Source organism: Carassius auratus, chromosome 36, assembly GCF_003368295.1.
Source record: "Carassius auratus strain Wakin chromosome 36, ASM336829v1, whole genome shotgun sequence".
In the NCBI taxonomy this organism is placed as follows: domain Eukaryota; kingdom Metazoa; phylum Chordata; class Actinopteri; order Cypriniformes; family Cyprinidae; genus Carassius; species Carassius auratus.
The window spans coordinates 19996245-20023282 of record NC_039278.1 but is presented as its reverse complement, the minus strand read 5'-3'; the positions used below and the strand labels follow the sequence as shown (position 1 = coordinate 20023282).

General features: G+C 36.9%; 1 protein-coding gene across 1 annotated transcript in view; it reads right to left on the bottom strand.

The window, feature by feature from the left end:
- The window catches only part of LOC113055582 (heterogeneous nuclear ribonucleoprotein L-like), a 29036-nt gene extending 4799 nt beyond the window's left edge, over nucleotides 1-24237 (bottom strand). The window contains exons 1-7 of the mRNA XM_026221981.1: nucleotides 23906-24237; nucleotides 8214-8332; nucleotides 6760-6997; nucleotides 6602-6687; nucleotides 5221-5317; nucleotides 5040-5112; nucleotides 1-24 (exon numbers count right to left, since the gene is read on the bottom strand). The exon at nucleotides 1-24 is cut by the window's left edge and continues 48 nt beyond it. Of these exons, the coding sequence (XP_026077766.1) occupies nucleotides 1-24; nucleotides 5040-5112; nucleotides 5221-5317; nucleotides 6602-6687; nucleotides 6760-6997; nucleotides 8214-8332; nucleotides 23906-24079 (811 nt within the window). The 5' untranslated portion in view covers nucleotides 24080-24237. The remainder of the gene's footprint in view (nucleotides 25-5039; nucleotides 5113-5220; nucleotides 5318-6601; nucleotides 6688-6759; nucleotides 6998-8213; nucleotides 8333-23905) is intronic.
- Nucleotides 24238-27038: the final 2801 nt, after the last annotated feature.

The window sequence follows — 27038 nt, the reverse complement described above, 5'->3', positions numbered from 1 at the left end:
GCCTCTGTCGGCCTTTACCACGCTCTACAGGAAACACATCAAACACACCACATTTACACCGGTAAAACATTCACTTCGAGAACACAACACACACACATGATCCTGAAGACAACGAGGATCTGTTTAATATCATTAACATTCCTCACTTCACATGTGTGTGTCTGCATGAATCATAATACAGTCTTTTGTTTTAATATTTTGATATACACACACACACACATATATATATACATATACACACTTTTTTTAAATCCACATAAATAAAAAGGTAAAAAATACAATACTAAGAAAAACTGGTTTACAAACTATTTTTACTTAGCAATTGCTAGTAAATTACACAATTACTTACAAAGAAATATTCAGTGAATTTAACATTTTTTAAAACATTTTACATTTATTACTTTTTATAAACTTTAAAATCTTTTGGAGAAAACTCAAATGGTATTTTTTTGTTGTTGTTGAAAAATGACTCCAACAAACTCCAAATAAAATTTGTTGTATTTACAATTTAATTATTTTTTTTTTTTTTTACAGTGAACCAGATTTTTAAATACTACCAAAAACATACTGAAATTTAGATAATTACATATAATTTTAATATCCTTTTCTGCATAGGAAAGTAGTGCATGTAATATCAAGTAATGTAATGAGAACTTCAGGTTACATGTGTGTCTCATTGTCTTGAAAATGATGTCAAAATGCAAAACATCTTGTCTTTTTTTAAAACCATTACTTAAGGTAAAATTGAATTCTGCAGTTCTGTATCTTAAACAGTAAAGCACTGTGCTCACAACACCAAGATCCAGGGTTTGAGTCCCAATAAATCTATGAAGTGATTCAATGCAATTTAAATCAGTCTGGATAGAAGCATCTGCCAAATGCATAAAAGTAAATGCAATTTCTTTTTCTGATTTTGGGTGAATATAAATCTGACATGTTCAATTTGAAAATAAAAGCAGTCGACGACAGACCATTTGCAATATTACATTCACTTTCACACGTCACTGAACCAAACGAAACAAACAAGCTGCCGAACGCCTCGTAAAGGTGAAAGATGGGAATAATCACTCTTCTATACACACCGAGAGACAGAGACGGGAAGAAGTAAAAGGCTTTGTAAATTAGGCTGGATTCAAACATAATCCTCTCATGATGAAGCAGAAAAACAGACAATCAAACATTCAGAAGAAAAAACACTCCCAGGTGCCTTTTATAGCCAAAGAAGCTTAAACAGAGACAGGGTTAGAGAATCACTGAAAAACATGTCAGAGATCACACGTGTGTGAAATAGAGCACTAGGGCACTGAATAAGAGCATGTGTGTGTGTGTGTGTGTGTGCGTGTGTGTGTGTGTGTCGGCCTGCCGCAGGAACTCATGCACAGCCGTGATAATTGCTACAAAATGAGCAGTTAGCGGCAGGAAGTGTTTGGCACTGCTGGGGCTGATGGGATTTCAGCTCAATGTGACCTTCAGCCATCAGCTGATCCTCCTCTCATACTGACAGCAGGAATATAACACACGGATGAGGACATGAACACAAGAGCTGCACATTCAGCCAGACAGATGGAGATCAGCCTCAAACTCTTAAAACACTCACTCCATTTCTGCGTGGTTTGCCATTTCTAGTAAATAAAAATATGGGACATTCTAGCTATAAAAAATGTCATCAACATTTATAAATATAAAATATTTATATTTATAAAAAAATAAATATAATTGCAAGTAAACAGACTGCCAAATAAGCATAAATTAGTATTTGAAAAAACTGTACAAATTTGAAAAGTTCTGAAAATAAGGGTCCAGATTATGTCATGTTACAATTTTTTGAAAACTAATGTGAAAACAGGGTTGCGTGCAAAATATAGGACACTGATAAATTACATCACTGGTTTTTCTGTTTGTTTTTTGTTTTTAGCTAATTTATTTTTAGTAGCGATCTTCCACATTAACATTCAATATATTATGTCAACACTATCATTTTAGTAATGAAAAATAATTGTAACGTTAGACAGTAAAATATGAAACACATCTGTTGTTTCTCTCGAGTGTCTTATTCTTTAAGGCAAGATGCTACAGATTAATACGGTTAAAATGTAAACTAACAGATATCACCATAGTTTAACTGATTAATCACAGTACATCGAGACAATTGTGTTGTATTACAAGTTTTCTTAAATATTCGGTTTGAATATGCAAGCAAGGCATTGTTTAATTATATATGCACTAATTTGCATTGAAGTCCAGAAAATAAATAGATTTTATAGATGTTTATTGATAGATGTAATACAACTATAAACACTTGAATGTGTATTTTGGGTGTTTTTTTCCACTTCATAATAGATATCTTTAAACAATAGTATATTTAAATAAGATAATTCATATCTTTTAAACAGTTTTTTCTCCACTTTAGCAACTCTTACTTAAAGAAAGCCTATTCCTCTCTATATTCTAAAGATTTTCAATGAGTGGATTTTGGATTTCTCTTTTTATCACTCTATAAATTAGAAAATACCGTTAACATACAGCAAAACTTTTTTAGGAGTAAATGTTTTTTAAATCAGTGTGAATGATATATGAACAATCCCCTCAGCAAAAACCTTCAGAATATAGAGAGGAATAAAGCTGTAAGTTTTGGTGTTTGTAAGTGCTGCAGAAGTGGAGAAAAAACTCTTTAAAGATATGTGATGCAATCGAAATATACATATGCAAATAGATAAAGCGAAATAAAAAACTCTTAAATATGTATTTTGGATGTTTTCTTTCCACTAGTCTGAAATGTTATGGAAGCAAATTAGACTAAAATCTCAAAATAAACCAAAACATGAATAACCACTGGTTTGTCTCTTCTTTATTTCTCTTCGTCTGTTTGAGACTGTAGTTTTCAAGCCAAATCCGTATCTTTATAGAGTTTTTTCTCCACTTCAGCAGCACGTACAAACACCAAAACTTACAGTTTTATTCCTCTCTATATTCTGAAGGTTTTTATAGAGGGGATTTTGGATTTCTCTTTTTATCACTCCTTAAATCAAAAAATACTGTCAACAGACAGAAAGCAAACACATTTCCACCATGTTTTATGAATAAGTTGTTGTATAAATCAGTGTGAATGATATATTCACAAACCCCACGGTAAAAACCTTCAGAATATAGAGAGGAATAAAACTGCTAAGTCTGGTGTTTGTAAGTGCTGCAGAAGTGGAGAAAAAACTTTTTTAAGGTATGGACTGGAATTTAAATCTACAGACGCAATAGATAAAGTGCTTCAAAATAAATGCTTAAATGTGTATTTTGGATACAAAGAAGAAGTCATATTACCCTACTAAATGATCAATGTATGAAAAAACCCTTTCCTATAACATCTCTGCTTTAAAAAGTAATGTTAATATTCATCATTTGGTCTACAGCTGAGAGAAATCAGGCTCCGCGTGTCTGAAGGAGATCTAAGCTTCTTCATCACATTTATAATTCTACAAAGTGCTGACGGAAAGAACAGAACGCTGAGAGCACCGGAATAAAGTGAGACGGACAGAGAGAATAAAGAGAGGAAGAGACGTTTAACACAGAGGTACTGAAGCATGTGCATTAATATTCTGTGATGAATGTCTTCACATTAGCGTGTGAGCTCAGCTTAGCGCTTATCTTCAGTCAATAATGAAGCAGCACTGAGAAACGCTGAGCAGCCCTTCAGTCTGGAGCCGATCGATGTCTGAGCGCTGCTGTTCGCCGCTGATAACACTGTTTACGCCGCGTTTGAGCCGCTGTCCGGCTAACACACGCACACGCGTGACTAAAGCGCTTCCCTTCAGATGCTGCACAGGTGAAGCCCACACCCTCACATGATGTGTAAGTTTGAACTGAAACATGCTCCACTGCAGGTAAATCACACTGAATCTTCATACACCTACATCTGACACATCCTGACGAGATATTACAAAGATCAGAGATTCTTCAGCATAAAACACACATGCACCAGATCACTGCTGAGAACTTCAAAATCACATAAACTAGCCAGAAGAGCTCAAAACACACAATCACACACCAGATCTGCCATTTCTCATACACAGTACAGATATTCAATGAGATCTCAACAACGTCTAAAAACATTTGAACTCTGCAATCACATCAAAGATCTCGAAATAAACTCCAACATTTCTTATCAAATAATCTGGGTTGCTGTTCACACTAATTACAGAGATCTACATCAATCAGGGGCCTCTGCAAACGTACAAGATGATGGAACATCATCTAAGGCAAAATAAGCTTTAAAATAAACTAAAATAGATAACAAATTCAATATATCTAAAGAAATATATATGTTAAATACATAATACATTTTATATCTTAAGATCATATATCTTAAGGATGATACAGTATATATATATGTGTGTGTGTGTGTGTGTGTGTAATTAATTTTTTTAACTAAAAGCAGAATTTAAAGAACATTCAATTATTTTGTCTGGATGCATCCCAATGTGATGTCCTTCATATTTTTATTGATTTTATTTGTTTATTCAAGTTTTATATAAAATATTAATAAAATATAAAAAAAGTCATGGAAAATAATTAAATCTTAAAAAATTCATGGCATGTCAATCTCTAAATAAATGTTCTTGAGTAGAATTTACATAGGAGTCACATATGAGCGGGGAAGAACATTTAGTTACAAAAATAATTCAGAAATAATCATTTTAATTTTAATATAATTTATTTACAGTTTCCTAGTTTTTGTAAATAAAACAGTCTGAGAACAAGCAGTCAAAGTGTTTCAGATTAAACTGAACTGCATGACAACTGGTGATTCATTTTCAATTTCCAATTAATGCATTTAGCAGACGCTTTTATCCAAAGCGACTTTCAGTGCATTCAGGCTATAAATTTTTTTACCTAACATGTGTTCCCTGGGAATCGAACCCACAACCTTGCGCTGCTAATGCAATGCTCTACCACTGAACCACAGGATCACTTTTTTGGTCTATTTTCATTCCTTCTTCTAAAGAGCAACCATTGAGAAACACACACACACACACACACACTCGTACCTCGGCGCAGCAGGAAGGGTTTGGTGTAGTCCCAGCTGTCGTTGTCGTTTCTGATGACGTTGAGGCGTGAGGGCTAGAATGAGAGAGCACAACGGCACTGCATGTGTGTTAGATCCAGCGCTGTGTGTGTGTGTGAGTGAGTGTGTGTGTGTGTGTGTGTGTGTGAACGCTGCACATTTACCCGAGCGTATTCGATTTTCAGTGTGCAGCAGCCGGCGTAGATGTCAGCCCCATTGAGGGCGGCTTTGGCCTTCTGAGCGTTCTGGATGGATTCAAACGTGACGGCCGTCAAGGAAAAAACTCGACAACACACACAACACAACAATGAATGTTGTGCTTGAGAACTCAGGCATAAGTATCAGACACCTGGGGGCTGATGGGAGTTTAGACACGCAGGTAATCAGCATGTAAACGTGCTGCTGAAGCTCCCTGGGATCACGGTTAGTGCTTCGATCCTGTGTGTTGCTGGGAAACATGCATATTTAATGAGTGTGTGTAATGTGTGTCTGGGGAGTGAACACACCGTCAGAAGCACAAGCTTAATTCAAACACACACAACGTCTTAACGAAAGGCCATGAAGGTCATGTGGATATCACCAGCTCAACATTAGACTCCATACGTGAAAAATTACCTTTAAAAAAACTCTATACAATCAATAGAGATTTAACAATCAATCTTAAAATTATATATTTTTTTAATGTAATTTTCATGTCTGCAGTGAGTTTCACTGATACTGATGTTACTGAATCTCTCTGAAATGGAATTGCCAACTTCTTTCAATGGAAAGCTGCTAAAGCCAACTCGAAAAGTCGCTAAATATGGCTAGATGACGTCATGCAATAATTAGCATATTCATTACGCTATTGTGTCATATTTCTGCCTCTCTCCTGATCTCTATGCTCAAATACTGTATTTCAATGCAGCCAAATTCTTCAAATTCTGTTTTCATTTATATTTCTTTTGTTTCAAAAAAATATCTTTATTTTACAAAAGTAAAAAAAAAAAAATCTGATTCAAGTTATTTTGTCATATTTATTATATATATTTTCTAATGTATTAAATATTATATTCTATATCAATACATATAATATTCTAAACTTCTACACTGATAAATATATTACAAATTTCAATATTACGTTCATAATATTATTAATTATTATACATTTCATTTTTGCATGCGGTTTTAAGATCTTTAAATAAAATATTGTTTCTTTGAATTTACTTTAAATAGTGTCTCTTTAAATTAGCTGATTAGATGTTAACTTTTAATATATAATGATATATTATACATGCAAATATAGAATAATTTGAAAGTTATTTTTTTGGCAGTGTTTCATGGAAGTGGGCGGAGCTAAAGAGTTTTTAGAGTGATTTTCTTGTTTCGATTCTCTGATTGGTGGAGACTTCTCTGCAGAATTATGGGTAATGAAGTTTTTTTCCCCAGGAATTCTGCTCGAGTGTTCAAAATCACTCTCTCAATGGAATAAACGAACAGGATTTGTGGACTGTGGCGCTCAGTTTCAGAGCGTTATATTGGTGAATATGAGCAGCAGAAGGATATTCGACCATGGCCTGGATCCCGTTCCTCTTGAAGATCACGATCCGCAGCACGTTTCCGATCGGGTTACAGACAGTGTACAGAACATCCTAAAGAGGAGGAGCAGAAGCTGTTGAGAGCATCCAATCGGGAGGCTGATGTAATGAGGAGGCGGGGTTTACCGTAGTGATGGGGTACAGCGGGTTCTGGATGGACAGCAGCAGCACTTTGTTCCCGCTGTTGGGGTCGTCGGCGTTGGTGGGCCGTGTGATGCGTTTGCTGGTGGAGTAGTTGAAGTAGGCCTGCTGTCCGGCGATGTAGACGGGCTCCTGCGAGCCACACGCCACGCAGCGGTCAGCGCTCTGAACCTCCTCGAACTCCACCAGAGCCTGACGCTTGAACGGCATCATCATCACATAACTGCAGGAAAAATTTCGTTCCATAAAGGGAAAACAGAATTATTAAAAAATTCAAAATTAGATATCTAAAACAAATAAGAGAATACTTGAAATAAAAGAAACATTGACTTAACATTAACATAAAACAGATTTTTAACTGATTTTATTTCAGCTAATGCCAAGGCAACATTTTGTTTGTACTAAATTAACTAAAACTAAATAAACCTATTAGAAAAAAATAATAAAAATGACAAAAACAGTCAACAAATTAAAAAACACTCTAAATTAAGTTTAATTTACAATAAATATTAAAAATAAATCGAATTATAAATATTTAAAAACTATCATATTATATAACTAAAACAATAAAAATACCTCAAATAAAACAAAAACTTAACTTTAAGTACTAAAATAACTACAGCTAATAAAACTAAAACCAATACGTGAAAATGCAAAAATATAAATAATAATGACTTAATTTAGTAACAAAATTACAAAAGCTTTAACCAAAATTAAAGTGAAAATACAAAAATAAAATTGAATTTCAAAATACTAACAAAAACTTTAATATTATCTCAGTGATGATAAAATATCACTGATTGACATTAAATAAATCCCTTATGTGGAGCGATTTAAATTATTATATACAGCTCAGTTTTTGTCTTTGATTAATTTATTGATTATAAAATAAGTGTATTTTTGGTTTTAGTTTTGCTAAATGAAAACTTTAATTTTGGTTTTGGCAAGAAATGTGTTTCAGCGCATCACTAATACATTAATAATTTGAACAACAAATAAAAACAGCATTAAATATTAATGAAACTAACAAGAAATCTTCAAATCAGTTCATGCAGGAATCGTTTGACTGAACTAAAGGATTCTAGTGTTGTTGCTGTCACACTCGATCTGTGCTCATGAGATTCACTCGTCAGACTATAAATACACTCAGATGACCTCCATTCATGTCCCCCAGACACACACACACACACACACACACTTCCTGTTCCTGTGCATCTGATCTGTGTCTTTCCTGATATAGCTGAGGTCAAACACACGGAGCTACAGTGAGTGTAAACGTCAGAAAATAATCAAACGCAATAACTTATCATTCAGTCGACAGAGACTTTCATGTGGTTTGATGAAGGAATGTTAATTATCTGTTCATTCATTATGAGAGAAGAATATTCGATGAAACGAATCCCCCTGCTGAATCAAATCAAAGGAAGGCATCACTGTACCAGATGTTTCCGAATTTCTCCAAGGCCTCGACCAGATCGGCCTCCACCACGGATTCACACAGTCCTCGCACGTGGACGACGGGAGACGGAGCGATGCGGTGAGCCTCAGAGCCGCTGTCCTGAGAACAGAGAGAGAAAACCAGCTTCACTCGTTCAGCAGCAGCAGGAAACGACAGAACAGTACACCATGACACTGTCTGATATCTTCATTCTCACACAGCTGAACAAGTTCATTTGGAGAACCCATTCAGATGAGAGAACAGCCTGTGAGGAAGAGACAGATGAAGGGCATCCTGCTGTGATGATGATGATGATGATGAGGAGGGGAAGACAGGAATCATGGGAGAAAACACTGCCATAGAGGGTCAGTATGATGGTCCTGATGCAGCTGCGCCTGTCAATCATCTCATCACTCCTACTGCACGTACAGCAAGACTGAGCTATTTAAAATATTCTAATTAATGCTTTTATTCAGTACCAATGTTTTATACAGATGTATAGACATTTGTAATGTTACAAAATATTTCTATTTCAAATAAATGCTGTTCTTTTGAACTTTCTGTTCATCTTTGAATCCTGAAAAATAAAAAGTTTCACAGTTTCCACAGAAATATTGAGCATCACAACTGTGTTCAACATTGATAATAATCAGAAATGTTTCTTGAGCAGTAAATCATCATATTATTCTGATTTCTGAAGATCATGTGACACTGAAGACTGGAGGAATGATGCTGAAAATACAGAAATACATTACACTTTAACACAGATTCACACAGAAAACAGATATTTCGCATTAGAATAATATTTCACTTTTTTTTACTTGAAAATATGTGCTGTCGGCGCAGTTGTATTAGAAACCGTTAAGTATTCTTGTGATTCAGTGGCAGATAAATTTGTGTATCATATGTATAACTATGATAATACAAGCATTTATTTTCAGAAATAGAACCTATGGCAAGCGTATGAAGAGAAACATTATAGGGCCCAAAACAGAGCCCTGTGGTACACCACAAGTCAGAGAACTACGCCCGAGTGTCTCCTACAATGACCCAGAAACTTCTGTTTTGAGATACAACTGAAAGCAACTTAGAGCAGTTCCTCTAATATCCACAACATGCTCTAACCGAGAAAAAGAAGAACTGATGGTCAGCTGTGTCGATGAATGCAGCACTTCAATCTAATCTAAGTACCAGCACAGCACATTCACCAGAATTAGTTGCTATTTAAAGATCATTTAAAACTTTCTAAAAGCTTTCTAACACCCAAGATTATGGTGAATAAAAGTGTCTCCAGCTGTGGGATTGTGGGACAAATCTACTTATTGCTACCTTGGTGGATTTCGTTTTTAAAGATCGGATGACTGCAAGTTCAAGTGGTGCACAAGATTTATATAAACATGAATATAGATAAATAGATATATTTTATACGATATATCCAAGCGTGAAGCGTGTAGTCAACCATATAAAGGTGCATCTATCTAGAAAAATCAAATGACGTGAAGCACATCCATGTTTAACACACGTGAAACCACACACGCATCTGCATGTTGCTCTCATTCTGCAAGCATCAAACTCTCTTTCCATCTCTTTCTGCTTTGCAAAACTCCTTATTGTTCCGCGACCACAGAGATCAACAGATTAACATTTTGAACTTTCATAACAGCACTGCCATCTCAAGCCAACGGCAGGAACACACCTTCAGTGTCACGTTCCCATGAAAGCATGAAGAACGTGTAATAAAGTACAGAGATGAGCGCACACCTGTCTGTCCTCATAAAGAGCAGTCTGTCTGGATTATCTGGTACAGCTGCTGTCTGTCTCTAACCCTCCAGAATGAAGTGAGAACACGGAGAAACTGTGTCATTTGAGCGACGAGGCCTGATGTTTGTCATTTACTGCATAAAACCTACCACTTAAATAGTGAGGTTTGAGGTGAACTACTAACTTTGAACCGTCAGTGCCAAAGCAACGTCTGCGGTTGGAAAATGACCTGCAGAAATGCGATGCAGCGCTCCTGCTGAAGAATCACATCACAATAGAAAAAAACACTCAAAATAAAGCTTCACAAACATCAAACCACTTCCACTGCAGATGGATGACGAGCCGCTTGAGTCACAAACCAGACGACAGCAAGACAAACACCAGCGCCATCTTACACACATTCACCTTCAGCCATGCATTCATGCGTTTAACTGGGAATCGAACCCCTGAGCTTGCCGTTGCTGGCGCTGTGCTCTACTCTCTGTGAAAGTACTGATAGTCAGCGACAATTTTATTCAATTTAAAATGCAATTATCTGGCCAAAAACATACTTGAGTGAAAGTAAAACAAAACAGTACAATTTAAATTTGAACTTCGGAATTAAAAATGTTTTACGTAACCAGTCGAAATTCTAATTTAATAATATAAAACATATACACAATATAAAATAAAATGATTCATTAAAATGTATAAATATTAATAATAATTAATATAAAAAATAAGCTGAAATATTTTCATATCTAAATTTACTTGATATAAAATTGCAAATATCTGGCCAAAAATTTTGAAAATAAAAAGGTACTGTGAAACTTAAAAACTGTAGTTAAGTATTTAAAAAGTATTATTATTATTTAGTAACTGAATAATACACAATATAAAAATAAAACAATACACAATTAATAATAATTAAAATTTCATATAAAATAACTTAAGTGGAAAGAAAATTATAATGTAAACTTTACTTAAGTATCATAAAAAAGAAACAACCGCTCAAAAATCATATTTTATAATATAATATACAATATAAAAGTACAAAATGTGTTAATGTATTAATGAAATGTATTAATATTATGAATAGTAACTAAAATAAAATAAATCTGAACTAAATTAATATAGAGTAAAGCAAACTTAATGATAAATGGTAATGATTACAGTAAATTAAATTAAATTGTACTGAAATATTACAAGCAACCTCCCAAAAAAGAAGTAAGGAGAATGTTGTCTACGCATTTGAATTATCTTCATATCTTCAAGTCTTCATATGTCAGACGGACTTAAAACGAAAAGACAAAAACATTAATCTGTATTTCATGTTTAGAGAAAACTACAATAAACAAGAAATTATCAAATATTCTGCAAATAACTATTTGTAATACTGCGATTAGGAGTACAAATGTTCAGTTAAAACTGCATGTGAGTGAAGAATAAATCTACTTAAATAACCCTAAATGACGCTTAAGTACAGTGATAAGGTATAAGTATTCACACCCCTGCTCAAACATACTTAGTTTAGTTGTTTGTGTGTATCTGTGTCAGATCAGACAGGTCTCCTGTTGGAATCATATTGATTTCACACATCTGACTTTAATTACACAAATCACACATAAACATGTTTATCAGCCAGACAAACAAAACAACTACGCCATACACAAAACAAACGCAGGTCAAGAATATCTGTCTAGAGTGCATGTCTACAGAAAACACTGACTAAAAACGCAGCACAGCAGAACACGAAACACATTCTAGAGATGCAGAGACACACTAAAAACAAGAACATCAAACCTAAGAGCACTGAAAGCTGCGAACACGCAACAAGCACTTCTCTTGTCAAAATAATGTCAGTAATGAGTAAGAAGTTCATCAGGTTTCTTCTTCAGAATGCGGTTACATAAGAGAACAAAAAAGGTTTAAACTTCACAAATCCTTAAAATAATACTGATATATCTGTGTCAGAGCAGACAGGTTTCCAATTGGAATGAGATCATTGAGATCATGCTGAGATCAGATTGAGATCAGTCTGAAATCATGCTGAGATTAGACTGAGATCACATTGAAATCATGCTGAGATTAGACTGATAGCACACTGAAATCAGACTAAGATCACGCTGAAATCACCTTGAGAACTGACTGAGATCAGATTGAGATCACCTTGAGACCATTCTGAGATCAGACTGACATCACACCAAATTCAAACCAAGATCATGCTGAGATCAGACTGAGATCAGGTCAAGATCACACTGACATCACGCTGAGATCAGACTGATATTATGCAGAGATCTCACTGAGATCAGATTGAGATCAGACAGAAAACATGCTGAGATCAGACTGAGATCAGGTCAAAATCACACTGACATCACGCTAAAATCAGATTAAGATTATGCAGAGATCGAGATCAGACTGAGATCATGCTGAGATCAGGTAGAGATCATACTGACAGCACGCTGAGATCGGACTGATATTATGCAGAGATCACACTGAGATCAGAATCAGACAGAAAACATGCTGAGATCAGCAGACTGATATCAGACTAAAATCAGATCACACTGAGATCAGATTAAAATCAGACCAAGCTTATGCTGAGATCAGGTCATAATCACACTGACATCATGCTGAATTCATATTGAGATCAGACAGAGATCATGCTGAGATCAGACTGAGATCAGGTTGAGATTACACTGACATCACGCTGAAATCATATTGAGATCAGACAGAGATCATGCTGAGATCACACAAAAGTCAGATGGAAATCACGCTGAGATCCCAGGCTCCACTAACAGTCGCAGAAGCATCAGCATCACATCTGTGTAACACAAACTCCAGATGATTCCTCCACATCTCTGCTGTCACTATGGTAACGCTATGGCTCGAGCATCTCTTCAGGACCGACAGAAGTTCACAGAAGTTTAATTATTAATTAATACAAATTATTAGTACAACTAACAGAATTAAATATATAAACATATAGCCTAATTCTTCATGAAACATTGAGGCTAAGAGTCAAAACACAGCCAAACCAGCGCTCGTCAATAATTGAAGTCGGCATGTTTTTCAGAGGAGCGCAGCACTTTAGACAGACTCCAGACTCCTGGAGAGAGAAGAACGCTCAGCGTCAAAGCTTGAGCAGAACATTTAGGATGCTTTCTGATGAAAACATCAGAGACCTTATTCATAAAGACATGCATACAATGATTCTAAATGAAAACACAACACAGTTTATTAAATATCCCTACGAATAGTTTGTAAAATAATTATTATCAATGGTGGATACAGTTCATGCAAAAGAACTAATAAAGCAGAGCATTATTCTCTGTAACTGTATGAATAATATTTCACACAGGAGCAATTTAAACAGCTTTACTCGCTGATGTTTCTAATCCACAACCTTTAACCCTGCCCTCATTACATAACCACATTAACCACACCCACCACATTACATAACCCCACCCACCTCTTTTAGTTATAATACAGATACAGATAATATTAAATCTTGCTTAGGCTCAACATTCTGGCTAAGATCTCTCACAGACGTTCAGATCTTCAGCTGTCAGAGCAGCTCTCTGAAGAAATAATGAGACTAACATTCGTGTGAAAATCTGTGTGTGAAAGAGGGATGAGGAAACAACAAACATTCTCTACTGCAGAACCAACCAACACTCAACCAACACACAATCAACACTCATCCAACACACAACCAAAACTCAACCAACACACAACCAACACACAACAAACACACAACCAACACTCAACCAACACTCATCCAACACACAACCAAAACTCAACCAACACACAACCAACACTCATCCAACACACAACCAAAACTCAACCAACACACAACCAACACACAACCAACACACAACCAACACACAACCAACACTCAACCAACACACAACCAACACTCAACCAACACACAACCAAATCTCATCCAAGCTCAACCAAAACTCATCCAAAACTCAACCAACACACAACCAACACACAATCAACACACAACCAAAACTCATCCAAAACTCAACCAAAACTCAACCAACACACAACCAACACACAACCAAAACTCATCCAAGCTCAACCAAAACTCATCCAAAACTCAACCAAAACTCAACCAACACACAACCAACACACAACCAACACACAACCAAAACTCAACCAAAACTCATCAAAAACTCAACCAAAACTCATCCAAAACTCAACCAACACTCAACCAAAACTCATCCAAAACTCAACCAAAACTCAACCAACACACAACCAACACACAACTAACACACAACCAACACACAACCAAAACACATCAAAAACTCAACCAAAACTCATCCAAAACTCAACCAACACTCAACCAAAACTCATCCAAAACTCAACCAAAACTCAACCAACACACAACCAAAACTCATCCAAGCTCAACCAAAACTCATCCAAAACTCAACCAAAACTCAACCAACACACAACTAACACACAACCAAAACTCAACCAAAACACATCAAAAACTCAACCAAAACTCAACCAACACTCAACCAACACTCAACCAAAACTCAACCAACACACAACCAACACACAACCAAAACTCAACCAAAACACATCAAAAACTCAACCAAAACTCAACCAAAACTCAACCAACACTCAACCAAAACTCATCCAAAACTCAACCAAAACTCAACCAACACACAACCAAAACTCATCCAAGCTCAACCAAAACTCATCCAAAACTCAACCAAAACTCAACCAACACACAACTAACACACAACCAAAACTCAACCAAAACACATCAAAAACTCAACCAAAACTCAACCAACACTCAACCAACACTCAACCAAAACTCAACCAACACACAACCAACACACAACCAAAACTCAACCAAAACACATCAAAAACTCAACCAAAACTCAACCAAAACTCAACCAACACTCAACCAACACTCAACCAAAACTCATCCAAAACTCAACCAAAACTCACCCAAAACTCACCCAAAACTCAACCAACACACAACTAACACACAACCAAAACTCAACCAAAACTCAACCAACACTCAACCAACACTCAACCAACACTCAACCAAAACTCATCCAAAACTCACCCAAAACTCAACCAACACACAACCAACACACAACCAACACTCAACCAACACTCAACCAAAACTCATCCAAAACTCAACCAAAACTCACCCAAAACACAACCAAAACTCAACCAACACACAACTAACACACAACCAAAACTCAACCAAAACACATCAAAAACTCAACCAAAACTCAACCAACACTCAACCAACACTCAACCAAAACTCATCCAAAACTCAACCAAAACTCACCCAAAACTCAACCAACACACAACTAACACACAACCAAAACTCAACCAAAACTCAACCAAAACTCAACCAACACTCAACCAACACTCAACCAACACTCAACCAAAACTCATCCAAAACTCACCCAAAACTCAACCAACACACAACCAACACACAACCAACACTCAACCAAAACTGGCAAACAAAATGCCACAGACACAACATGAAACTCCTAATAGAGATGCAATTCTTCAAAAATCACTCTGAAACTGAACCAACACAAGAAACACACACGGATGACACACAAACTACAATAATGCTGCAAAATAATTAAATAAATGATGTACTTTTCTGTTTCTGTATTTATTCAAAACAATAATCTGGTTGAAATAATAGCTAATGTTTTTCATGCCGGCTGTTTGTTTGTTCTGGAAAAGTGCTGAATCTCAGCAACAGATGCTCAGATGTTTGATTATTCATGTATAAATGGTTCTATATGAGCCATCTGACTTTAATTAAATGAAAGCATAAACAGGTTAATCAAGCAGACAAACGAGCCTCTTGTCTTCAGACGCTTTAAAAATAGCAGTGAATCTGCAGGAAATGAGCGTGAGATGTGTCCGGGTCATTGCTGCAGCTGCATCTAATGTCATTATACATTGAATTACACAAACTGGACAAATGAACTGTTCTGGGTGACATTTCAAACACAGAGACATAAATAACATGTTCTCGTGACCGAACGACTGAACACAAGAAGAACCGAACATTCACACACACACACACACACACACACACTTTTAAGAAATAAAATACCTTTTATATATATATATATATATATATATATATATATATATATATATATTAGGGGTGTAACGATACGCGTATTCGTATTGAACCGTTCGGTACGACGCTTTCGGTTCGGTACGCGGTACGCATTATGTATACCGAACGGTTCGTTGGAGTAATTAATTATATTTGAAAAAAAAAAAAAAAAAAGAGAGAGAGAGAAATATAATGATATGCGTTCAACAAGGTAGCCCAATAACCCAAACAACGTAACAGGCAACGCCCCTGACACTCCCGAAGAAGAAAAAAAACACCAACTTATATGTTTATGTTTGGCTACTCAGTCAGGCGCTCGCTCACTCAGTACGCGCTGAAGGCTCGTTGCAAAATAGCCAATGCGTTTAACAGACTAGAAATGAGAAGATCCTCCAATAACCAACAGGTCTGGTGTTTGGGTGCACTTTGGATTCCCTTTAAGCTATAATGGTGATGGCAAGAGAGTGGTGGATAAAAAAACAACGGTATGTTGCATCTGCAACATGACAGGGTACACCAGCGGGAATACAAAAAAAAAAAAAAAAACACCAGCGGGAATATCTGGTATATATGTATCAGTATCTGGGAAAAGACGAAAAAAAGGAGAAACATGCACGCAACAAATTATCCCTGCAGCATTTAGACACCGGTATTATAGCTTACAGGGAATCCAAAGTGCACCCAAACACCAGACCTGTTGGTTATTTTAGGATCGTATATTTCTGGTCTTTTAAATGCATTAGACATTTTGCAACGAGTCTTCAGCGCGTGCTGAGTGAGCGAGCGCCTTAGGGGCCGTTCACATATCGCGCCTAAAAACGCATGGAAAACGCTAAGCACGTCTTTCTCCTCCTTTCCAAAGCGCTCGGGCAGAAGCGCTCATGAGGCGTCTGTCTTTGCTAAGCAACAATGACGTGCTCTCTCCATGAGACGCGAAATTTCAGCGAAGGATAAATGGATTTGCAGCTCTAAAAATTGCTTGCAGTAGCTCTGCTACTAAATTTATTTCAAAATTGCAATCCATATACAACTATGATCAGCTGTTCCTACATCTTGGCTGAGCTCTCAACGTTGTTACGGGAGAGGATGAAGCTGATTGGTTAGTTCTTGTCACATGACCCGCGGTGCGCTTGCGGCATTCTGAAAAGTTGAGATGTTTTTACATTTTGCTGTATCTAAAACGTACCGAACCGAACCGAACCGTGACATCAGTGTATCGTATCGAACCGAACCGTGAATTTTGTGAACCGTTACACCCCTAATATATATATATATATATATACTGTATTTATTTTTAATATAATATGAGATTATATTTAAGAAAGATTTTCTTTTGGATTTTAAAAATTATTTTATTATAAGATAATATTTTAATATTTTTATTAATATTTTATTTTAAGAAGAAAAAAAAATATTTTAGATTATTTATATATTTTTATTATTATTATTATATATTATTTTTATAAGACAAAATGTATTTCATTTTCATATATTTTTATTATTATGAAAATATTTCATTTTAAGAAAGACATTTCTTTCTTGTTTTAAAGAAAGAAATTAATTTTACATTTAGTATTATTATAAGATATTTTATTTTGTTATAAGAAGGGAAAATATTTTGTATAATTTTATTATAAGATAATATTTTATAAGAAAAAATATTTTATTTAATATTTTATAATTAGATTTTATTTTGTTTAAAGAACATTGTTTTATTTTATATTTTAATTAGATTTTGCTATAAGAAATAAAGAAAAAGGAAATGTCTTTTTTAGATTTAAAATCTTGTAATTTATGCGTGTCTGTTATTTTTAGTTAACCAATGACTGTTCAACATCCTCTATGACAGCGATTAATAATAATACTTCCTGCATTACTTCCTGTCTCGTTTCACCTAGTAACGATGACATTCGTCACTCGAGGGACGATCATTTGCAGACAGCGAGAGTGTGTGAGCGTGAAGGACACATGAGCTCTGAAACACTGAAAACTGCTCGTTCTTCTCTCCTCATGAGACGGCAATGAGATCACAGCATCCTGATCTGCTCAAATCATCTCCACATAACGCTGGTTAACACTGAGCAACAGCGTTTCATCTGCACACACCAGTGCAGCTCAGATCAATCACACTATAGAGATCTGAAGACACTCACGAATCAGTTCATGAGCTGCAGAGCGACAGAGATCTATCTCACAATCACACATCTACACACACATTCACAGACTGTGAGCTTTTCACACCATCACAGCAATCCAGCTTCAATTCATATGAGACAACAAGCTTTCCTAAATATACACTGATTAATATCCAAAATGTTTCCATGATTGGCATTTATTGAGATGTGTGTGTGTATATATATATATATATATATATATATATATATATATATATATAACATAAACATATTTATATGTAAAAAACAAACAAACAAACAAAAACACACATACTGTACTACCAGAAATGTCCTTTATGAATATTGTCTTGTCTATCAGTGTGTAAGTAATAAGTGTAATTTACAAAGCTTAATTTAACTGAGGAAACGTCTGCACCCTAAAAACAGGGCTGCTGGTACACTGATAACATCATGTTTCCTCTGCAAACCGATGACACAAACGACGAGAGAGCAGCAGCGTGAACAGGAAATGACATGCGATGTCATCCAAAGAGAACTACACACCACATGATTGTGTAACAGTACTCTGGAGAGAATCAACAGCTCTCAATCAGCTCGTCCTCAGTCACCAGCGTTACTACAGCGCAAACATCCAATCGACACGCTCTCAGCATTTGTTTGGTTTACAGCTGCGTCATTCCTGCTAACAGACACTAACTCACTTACATCTGAATCCCTTCAGACACACAACAGATCCTCTGAAGAAAAGACATTCATGAGAACGCTTTCAGCACAAACCAAAGGAATAATTCACCCAGATATGAACATGCTGTCATCATTTACTCGCTCCAAACCTGTAGGACTTTCTTTCTTCTGCTGAACATGAAAGGACACGTTGATCTCAGAGGAAAGAGCTTCTTCTCTATTCTACAATGACCAGCGTTTCTCAGAAAAACAGAAAGTCACACGGGTTGGGAACAGAATGGAGGTTCATCAGCCAAGATTTTCAGTAAATTAAACTTTAAAGGCCAGAAACTACTAGTTAACACGTTATCAGCATACTTTCACCAGTTCATTATTCACAGTACATTAAGACAATTGTTTTGTATAACAAGTTTTCTTTGGATTTATCTTTTAATCACTCCATAAATCAGAAAATATGTCAACAGACAGAAAATGAACACATTTTAACCATATTTTTAGGAATAAGATGTTGTATAGATCAGTGTGACTCATTTATTCACAATCCCCTCAGTAGAAACCTTCAGAATATAGAGAGGAATAAAACTGTATGTTTTGGTGTTTGTAACTTCTGCAGAAGTGGAGATAAAACTCTTTAAAGATATGGACTTGAATTGAAATCTTCAGACGAAAAATAGATTTAGTGTAATAAAATAAGCTCTTAAAATGTGTATTTTTAAAATTTTCATTCCACTAGTCTGAAAGAAGACAAGTTATGGAAGCAAAACAGACCAAAACCTCTAAATGGTCCAGTGCATGAAAACACACTGGTTTTGTCTCGGTTTACTGAACATTATATATTTACGTCTGTATATTCCTTTAAAGAGTTTTATCTCCACTTCTGCAGCACTTACAAACACCAAAACTTACAGTTTTATTCCTCTCTATATTCTGAAGGTTTCTACTGAGGGGATTTTGGATTTCTCTTTTTATCATTAAATAAATAAATAAATACTGTCAATAGACACATTTTCACCATGTTTTTAGTTAAAAGATGATGTAAAAATGAGTGTGAATGATATATTCACAAACCCCTCAGTAGAATCCTTCAGAATATAGAGAGGAATAAAACTGTAAGTTTTGGTGTTTGTAAGTGCTACAGAAGTGGAGATAAAACTCTTTAAAGAGAACTGGAACTGAAGATTTCAATAGATAAAGTTCAAAAACACAACTGTGTATCTTTGCACTAGTCAATTTGCACAAAATGTTAGCAGAATCACCTAAATCTCCAGCATTTTAGCATCTTGCTTTAAACTCAATGTTACAGAAGCACAAGTTATGATATGTCATATATCAAAATCCCTAATTCATCAGCAGAACAGAACGATTCGGAGCAGGTCAACACCACACACATTCAATCGCTCATTGGTCAGTCGGGGGGTCAGGTGACCCAGAGATGGTTTGCATACACATTAAAAGAGGGCAGATTGTGGATGCAAACTGATTCCAGGAGGATCTGGTATCATTAAATCACCCCCCCACCCCACCGAGCGCTTGATTTCATTCTCATGTCCCGCGAATCTCAGCAGCGATTCCCCGAGCGCCTGCAGATATCAATAAACTCCACGAGAAACAATATCTGCTCCACAAACGCAGACGGCATCCATCAGATACATGTGCAATCATCGCTCAGATCAGACAGTTAAACCAGCCAATAAAAGCCACTTAGTATTCAAATCATCAGGACTGTTCAAGAGGAACTTTCCTCAGAGCTGAGCGATTCGCTCCGGGCAAAATACTGAAGCCATTATGTCTGTCTGTGTGTCTCTTTCTGAGCGTCTGGACTGTGAACACACTCACACACACACACACACACACACACAGTTCTGTCACAAAGCGTGTCAATAAATCACTGAATGAGCTGCTGTATGAATAATAACTGCACACTGTTTCTACAGATCGTATTTAAGTCAATATGAAGCGAGCTCAAAAATTGCATGTGAAATAAACGGATTCTCTTGACTTACTAGATCATCGTTCACACATCATAGATATTTTTTATGTTTTAGTAAAAAGCAGATTACCGTTTATGCATATAAGTGAAAATTATATAATACCTATTTAATTAGAAAACATGCATTTGATTATTTTACTATGCTAACTGTTATATTTACATGTAAAACATTTACTAATAAGTCAAAAGGGGACAATTATAAATGATAAATTAATGATTACTTTAGAGTACAGTACATAAAATCATTACAAATTCTGATCAAACTCTGATTCATGTAACTGACATCGTTCACAGATTTGGTGTTATTATATAGATTTTAAAATGTTTTAGTAAAACGTAAATTACGGTTAATGCAAATAAATGAAAATGATGAAATATTCATTTAATAATTTTTTCTTAACTATGATTGTCCCATGCAAACCAGGAACATGTACTAGTAAGTTAAAATAGGTCAATTATAAATGATTCATTCATGTTAAATTTAAACTTTGAGTGTTCGATTATCTTGTATGTAAATGTACTGAAATGTACAAATTGTGTGCTATTTTTCATAAATATTTTAAAATGATTTGTTAAAAAGTAGTTTACTGTCATACTGGAGCATATAAATGATTAAACATCATCCCTCCACATCTTCAGTTAATAGAAAGCATGCTTTGGTAATATGTACTACACACTTTTCACAAGAACAATTAGGAGCACGTTCTTTTAAAATAATAATGCTCAATTATGATTTCATGCTTTCTTCAGATGTAGAGCGAACACTGTTATCTAAACTGAGTGAAATTCAGACACAGTTGTGGTATTTTTCATACATTAAAATGTTTTACTAAAACACACTGGTGCATATAAAAGCAAACGATTATAATTAGACCATGAACGTGCACTAATAAAGTAAACGCCGGTGTCAATTATGATTTCCCTCATTGAGCACCTGTACAGTACGTGAAATCTCACGACTGCCCGATGCTCAACAAACAAAAAGCATCACATCGCATCTAACGGCCGAAGACATTCAGAGTGAACCGCTTCATTAAATGACTGGTGAATCAGTTCTTATTCCTGCTCTCTAACTCCTTTTACAGTAACCACTCTCCAGGTCCTAAAAATGACACATGTTAGATAAAGGCCATCAACTCGTCCATGTGAGTTCACAGTTCTGACCATAAACACGGAGAGACTGAAATCACGTCTCGAGACAGACGAGAGCAAGGTGTTAGACGCTTCCTCTGTGAACACACACATTCGGACGATCTGATGTTTAAGAACCACAGAGGAGACCTGAGCTAGAGGTCAAGCCATGTTCAGTGTGAACCTGATGGGATCATACTTCACAAGGGATGTTTACTTGCTCGTGTGTGTGTGTGTGTGTGTGTGTGTGTGTGTACAGTGATCCTAACAGATGGAAATATGTTGCTCTGAACCCTGGGTCAGTCCAAAGTAATGCCAGTTACTTTGCTTCTCATGTACTGAAGAACAGCTCATGTAGAGAGAATCAGGAGTGAGTTCAGATGCGTTGTGTGTGAACATGATCTTACTGTAGATCTAGACTCAATGTCAACATGCTTTTACTCATCACACTCACACAAACACACATTCTGTCTTCCTCAAAATTAATAAAAACAGTCAAATGCAAACTCAGAATAAGGAAAACGTGCAATAATTATGTTAAATAACACAGATGTTATTAACCAGTGTTCTCACAACTTGCAATGTTCTTGCATTATCAGCACACATTTCATCAGCGAAATCAATGGAGAAAACATGAGAAAAAGCTACGAAAAAAAGGAACTTAAGTAATGCAGCTAGTTAGTTCTTTAGTTAATAACGCAACATTGTAATGCACTATTTTTAAAAGCAACTTTCCCCAACTGTGCACAACCACCAGTTTTTATTTTAATTAACTTGTTTTAACCGCACTGGCGTCTTTGTGTCACGGCGAGCAACACTTTTTGGGTTATACGTGCGTTTACGGACTTTAATATCGGCTCTGGATGATCTGAGCTCCTTGTGCACTTTCGTGTTTCTTGAGGCCTGTTCACAGCGAGGACAATGACTATAAAGATAACGAGACAGATGTAGCTCCAACAGAGCCAATGTGTCCAGATCATCACGATAGAGACGCTTAAAACAGACTAGTGTGAATGATGAGATTAGATTTGTTTTTAATATATAAAAATATAAAAATGAGGAACATTAGAAGTGTTCAAGCATCCTCTATAGAAACAACCCAACAATTACTAGCATTTTTGGAAATTACGTACATCATCAAAAGCTGTCTAGTTAGGAATGGAACACAAAAGTACCTCATTACTACCATGGTACTCTGATATACATCAAACACTCGTTTACCATGGCATGCATGCAATAAACTGATTTATTAAACTCTATTCAGCACTTGGTTTAACAAAAGCAGATTACTATTTATGCATATAAATAATAATTATCATTTCATTTAACTACAACAACAAAAGTGTTAATTAAAAGTTATAAGAGGTTAATTATAAAAGATAAATTCATGCTTTTGATGTAGTGAACACTTATCTTGTACCTAAACTAATGTGATCGTGTTGTTAGTCTCAGATTAAGTTTTTCTAAACGTTTTAGTAAAAAAAAAGATGACAGGTTGTGCATATGCATACAAAATATGAAACAGAATGCTTCCTTCTGTACTTTTAATTTAACAAGAATCATGCTTTTGGTCATTTTTACTAACTATAATCCCAATAAGAGCAGAAGCATGTATGAGTTGAATAGGTCTCCTCTACACTGAACACAGAGCCTGATTTCTGAGATCATGACACTTCAGCCTCGCTATGGTAATTCACGCTAACTGTGGTCAGTGTGTTTTGATCTCACTGATGTCACTCAACTCAATGGCTCTGTTCCTGTTTGTCATCTCCTGATTCCTCATTCCTCTCGCGCTCTTGCAGTGTTTTGACATCATGCACTAAACCCAGCGCTGTCAGTATATTATATTATATCATTCAGATGATGATGGTGATGATGAAGAGTGATGCGGCTCTGACCTTCCTCTCCGCGCAGCTCCAGCGCGCTCTGTTCTGTCCTTCATCCTCCTCATCGTCACCCAGGAGCCCCGCGGATGCTGAGTCTGACTCCTCGCCTTCCTCCAGCTCCTCCTCATCCTCGGCGGACACCTTCAGGCGCTTGGGCGCGCGCTCGTACTCCTGCAGCACGGACATGATGTATCAATCAACCGCTCGCTCACAATCAATAACCGGAGGATGATCGAAGCGATCTGGAAGGAGCGCACACACACACACGCACACACTCACTCGCGCGCGCGCTCATGTGCTGCTCTGGCAACAGCTCTGTGCGCTCACGCCCTCGACCACTGCGCCTCTGACGTCACGCCGGGTTTTGATTGGATCCGGCGTCTGAGTGACAGCGAGGCGGCGGCGCTGATTGGCTGAGAGCGGGGCATGCGTGCAGAACACGGGACTGCTTTAGTTAGTGTGACATTAGAAATAATTATAATCATCATTCTGAGCTTCTTTGTGCGAACATTACTTTATAATAATGAGCACGTGAAGCGGTATTCATACAAATAATAGAGTCCATATACAAAGAAATTAAATTAATTTTGTAAAAACGAAATGCTATTATTATGAATTAGAAACTGGAACAGTGTTCATCAGCAGAGACTGAAATATAGCCGTCTTCAGTAAAAGCTCAATCAAATCAGAATACTTGGAGAAACTGAAATCTGAGAATATAGGTCAAATATGAGAAAGCAGTTAAATCAGTCTGAGAATATTAATACAAACTAGACAGATGGATGTGTATAAACAGATAGATGTGTTTCTGAAGGTTGGTGTTCATGTCTCAGATGTGTGTGAAGTGTTGAAGCAGAGCTGGAGATGTGTCTGTGATCCTGTTCCCAGCAGCTCTTCGAGAAGAACACAATCTCAGCTCATCTCTCCCATAACTCCTGCAGACACACACATCATGATGAGACCGTCGTCTGTCGTGTGAGCTCTAGGGAGGAAGCGGGTGAGTTTGCATCAAACAGTGTTCTCCAGCGTCTGAACATGTCGAGCTGGAGGTGTTTCAGAGCTGCTGAACCTGGAAAACCACAGACTTCTATCTAGGACAGACGTGTGCTGCACAAACGCCTCTGCTTTGCAGGAGTGTGTGTGTGTGTGTGTGTGTGTGTGCAAACCGGTGGAAAACTCCTGGTTTAAAGACTCTACGTGATTCACAAAGCAGATCGACTCAGACGAGACTCGAGCACAGGTTTGCATCTCCACACCGAACATCCTCGTCTTCAGTCAGAATACATCAGGTGTGTGTGATCACTCATGAGCACACATCTCTCCTGTAATCCACAGTTATTTCAGATTAACCTTTTGATTGTGAAGTGAAACCAGTCCAAAGTCTGATGTGGAGGGAAAGTACCCACTGTCCGGTCTCAGATGTCTCTGAGTGACTCTGTTGTGTTGGACGGGTCAGTCAGGAGTCAAGGCGTCTGACCAGCTCATTAACTGCTTACCACAGACCATCATGCTTCTGTTCGACCTGACAAGCAGCTCATTTAGCCACACATCATGAGATGCCGAGCCCAACGCCAGGGTTTATTGATCATATGCTTGGAGCTTCATTAGAGAAACTGACGCCTGACCTACATTCAGCTGATTCCTCGCTCCTCTCCATCCCACACACTGACCTGATTTCACATCTCTGGAAACACACACACACACACACACACGAGGGATCTGTGGATGTGGTATAACGGCTGTAAGTGTGTGTTAAACGACATCATGCTTCTGTCACTCAACATCAAGCTCTGAACTCTTCCTCATCTCTCACAGCGTCTCGGTGATGGACAGAACATCTCCTGCTGACCTTCATCTGTTCAGGAACAGAGAGTTGATGAGAGCGAATCAGAGCTGTGTGTGAGAATCTGAACATCCAGCGACAACAAGGCCATAGTAAGAGCTGAAGGAGAACAAGAACAGGAAACGGCCGGAGGAAGTCGACTTCACCCTCACAAACACATCCACCGCAGGAGAGTTGTGTAACCCATGAGAACGGAGGAGCACTGAGACCAGAACAAGTGTGTTTGTTCACCACAGATACACACACACACACTCTCTCTCTCTCTCTCTCACACACACACACACACACACATGAATGCATGAACTAGCTTTTCTGCATCAGAAACAGTTAACATGTTTCGCAGCTTGGCACTGCTTCGAAGATGGAAGAATGCAGTTTTTGTCACGTGTGAAATATGGTTTTCAAGTTGCTGTCTAATATAACACCCATATTTCTGCTTTAAACAGCATCTAAAGCTGTTCAGTTATATATATAAAGTTCACTTATAGTTGTTTTCTTGTCAAAAAAATACTACACTGAAACAATGTTTAAACTGTTTTGAAGAGGTGAACAAAATACTTAGAAACCAATTGATTTTGGTTGAGTGATGCCAGATTAAAATACAACACTGAAACATGTTTAAAGTGAACTATTTGTAGAAATCTTATCAGAAATCAGATGAAATCTGGTTGGAAGACACTGAATTAGAAATACTTCTTGATATTGACATTGTTTGTAGATTCGAATAATTCTTACGTGAGGTGTGAGAGATGTTTACCCGTGTAAAACTCTCCATGATGCTGTGGATGGTTGCTAGGGCGTGGTTTGGTTGCTAGGTGTTTCTTCCTGTCTCTGTGATCTGGTTCCTCCTCCATTGTTCTCTGTGGGACTGTTCAGGTGAAAACACTGCGTCTGATTCATTAGTGAAGCACCAGCGTGTTTCAGACACACACACACACACACACACACACACACACACACACACACACTCACACTCACACACTCACACTCACACTCACACACACACTCACGCACACACACACACACACACACACACACTCACACACACACACACACACACACACACACACACTCACACACACACTCACACTCACACACACACACACACTCACACTCACACTCACACACACACACTCACGCACACACACACACACACACACACACACACAGAGTTAAGCAATCCTCACATCATACAGAATATGATGGTCATGTGACTAGTTTCAGATCAGCTTCTGGAGAATCACAACATCACATTTAATGACCTGCCAGAGTTTCTCACACTGGGCTTCACTCGTGAAAATA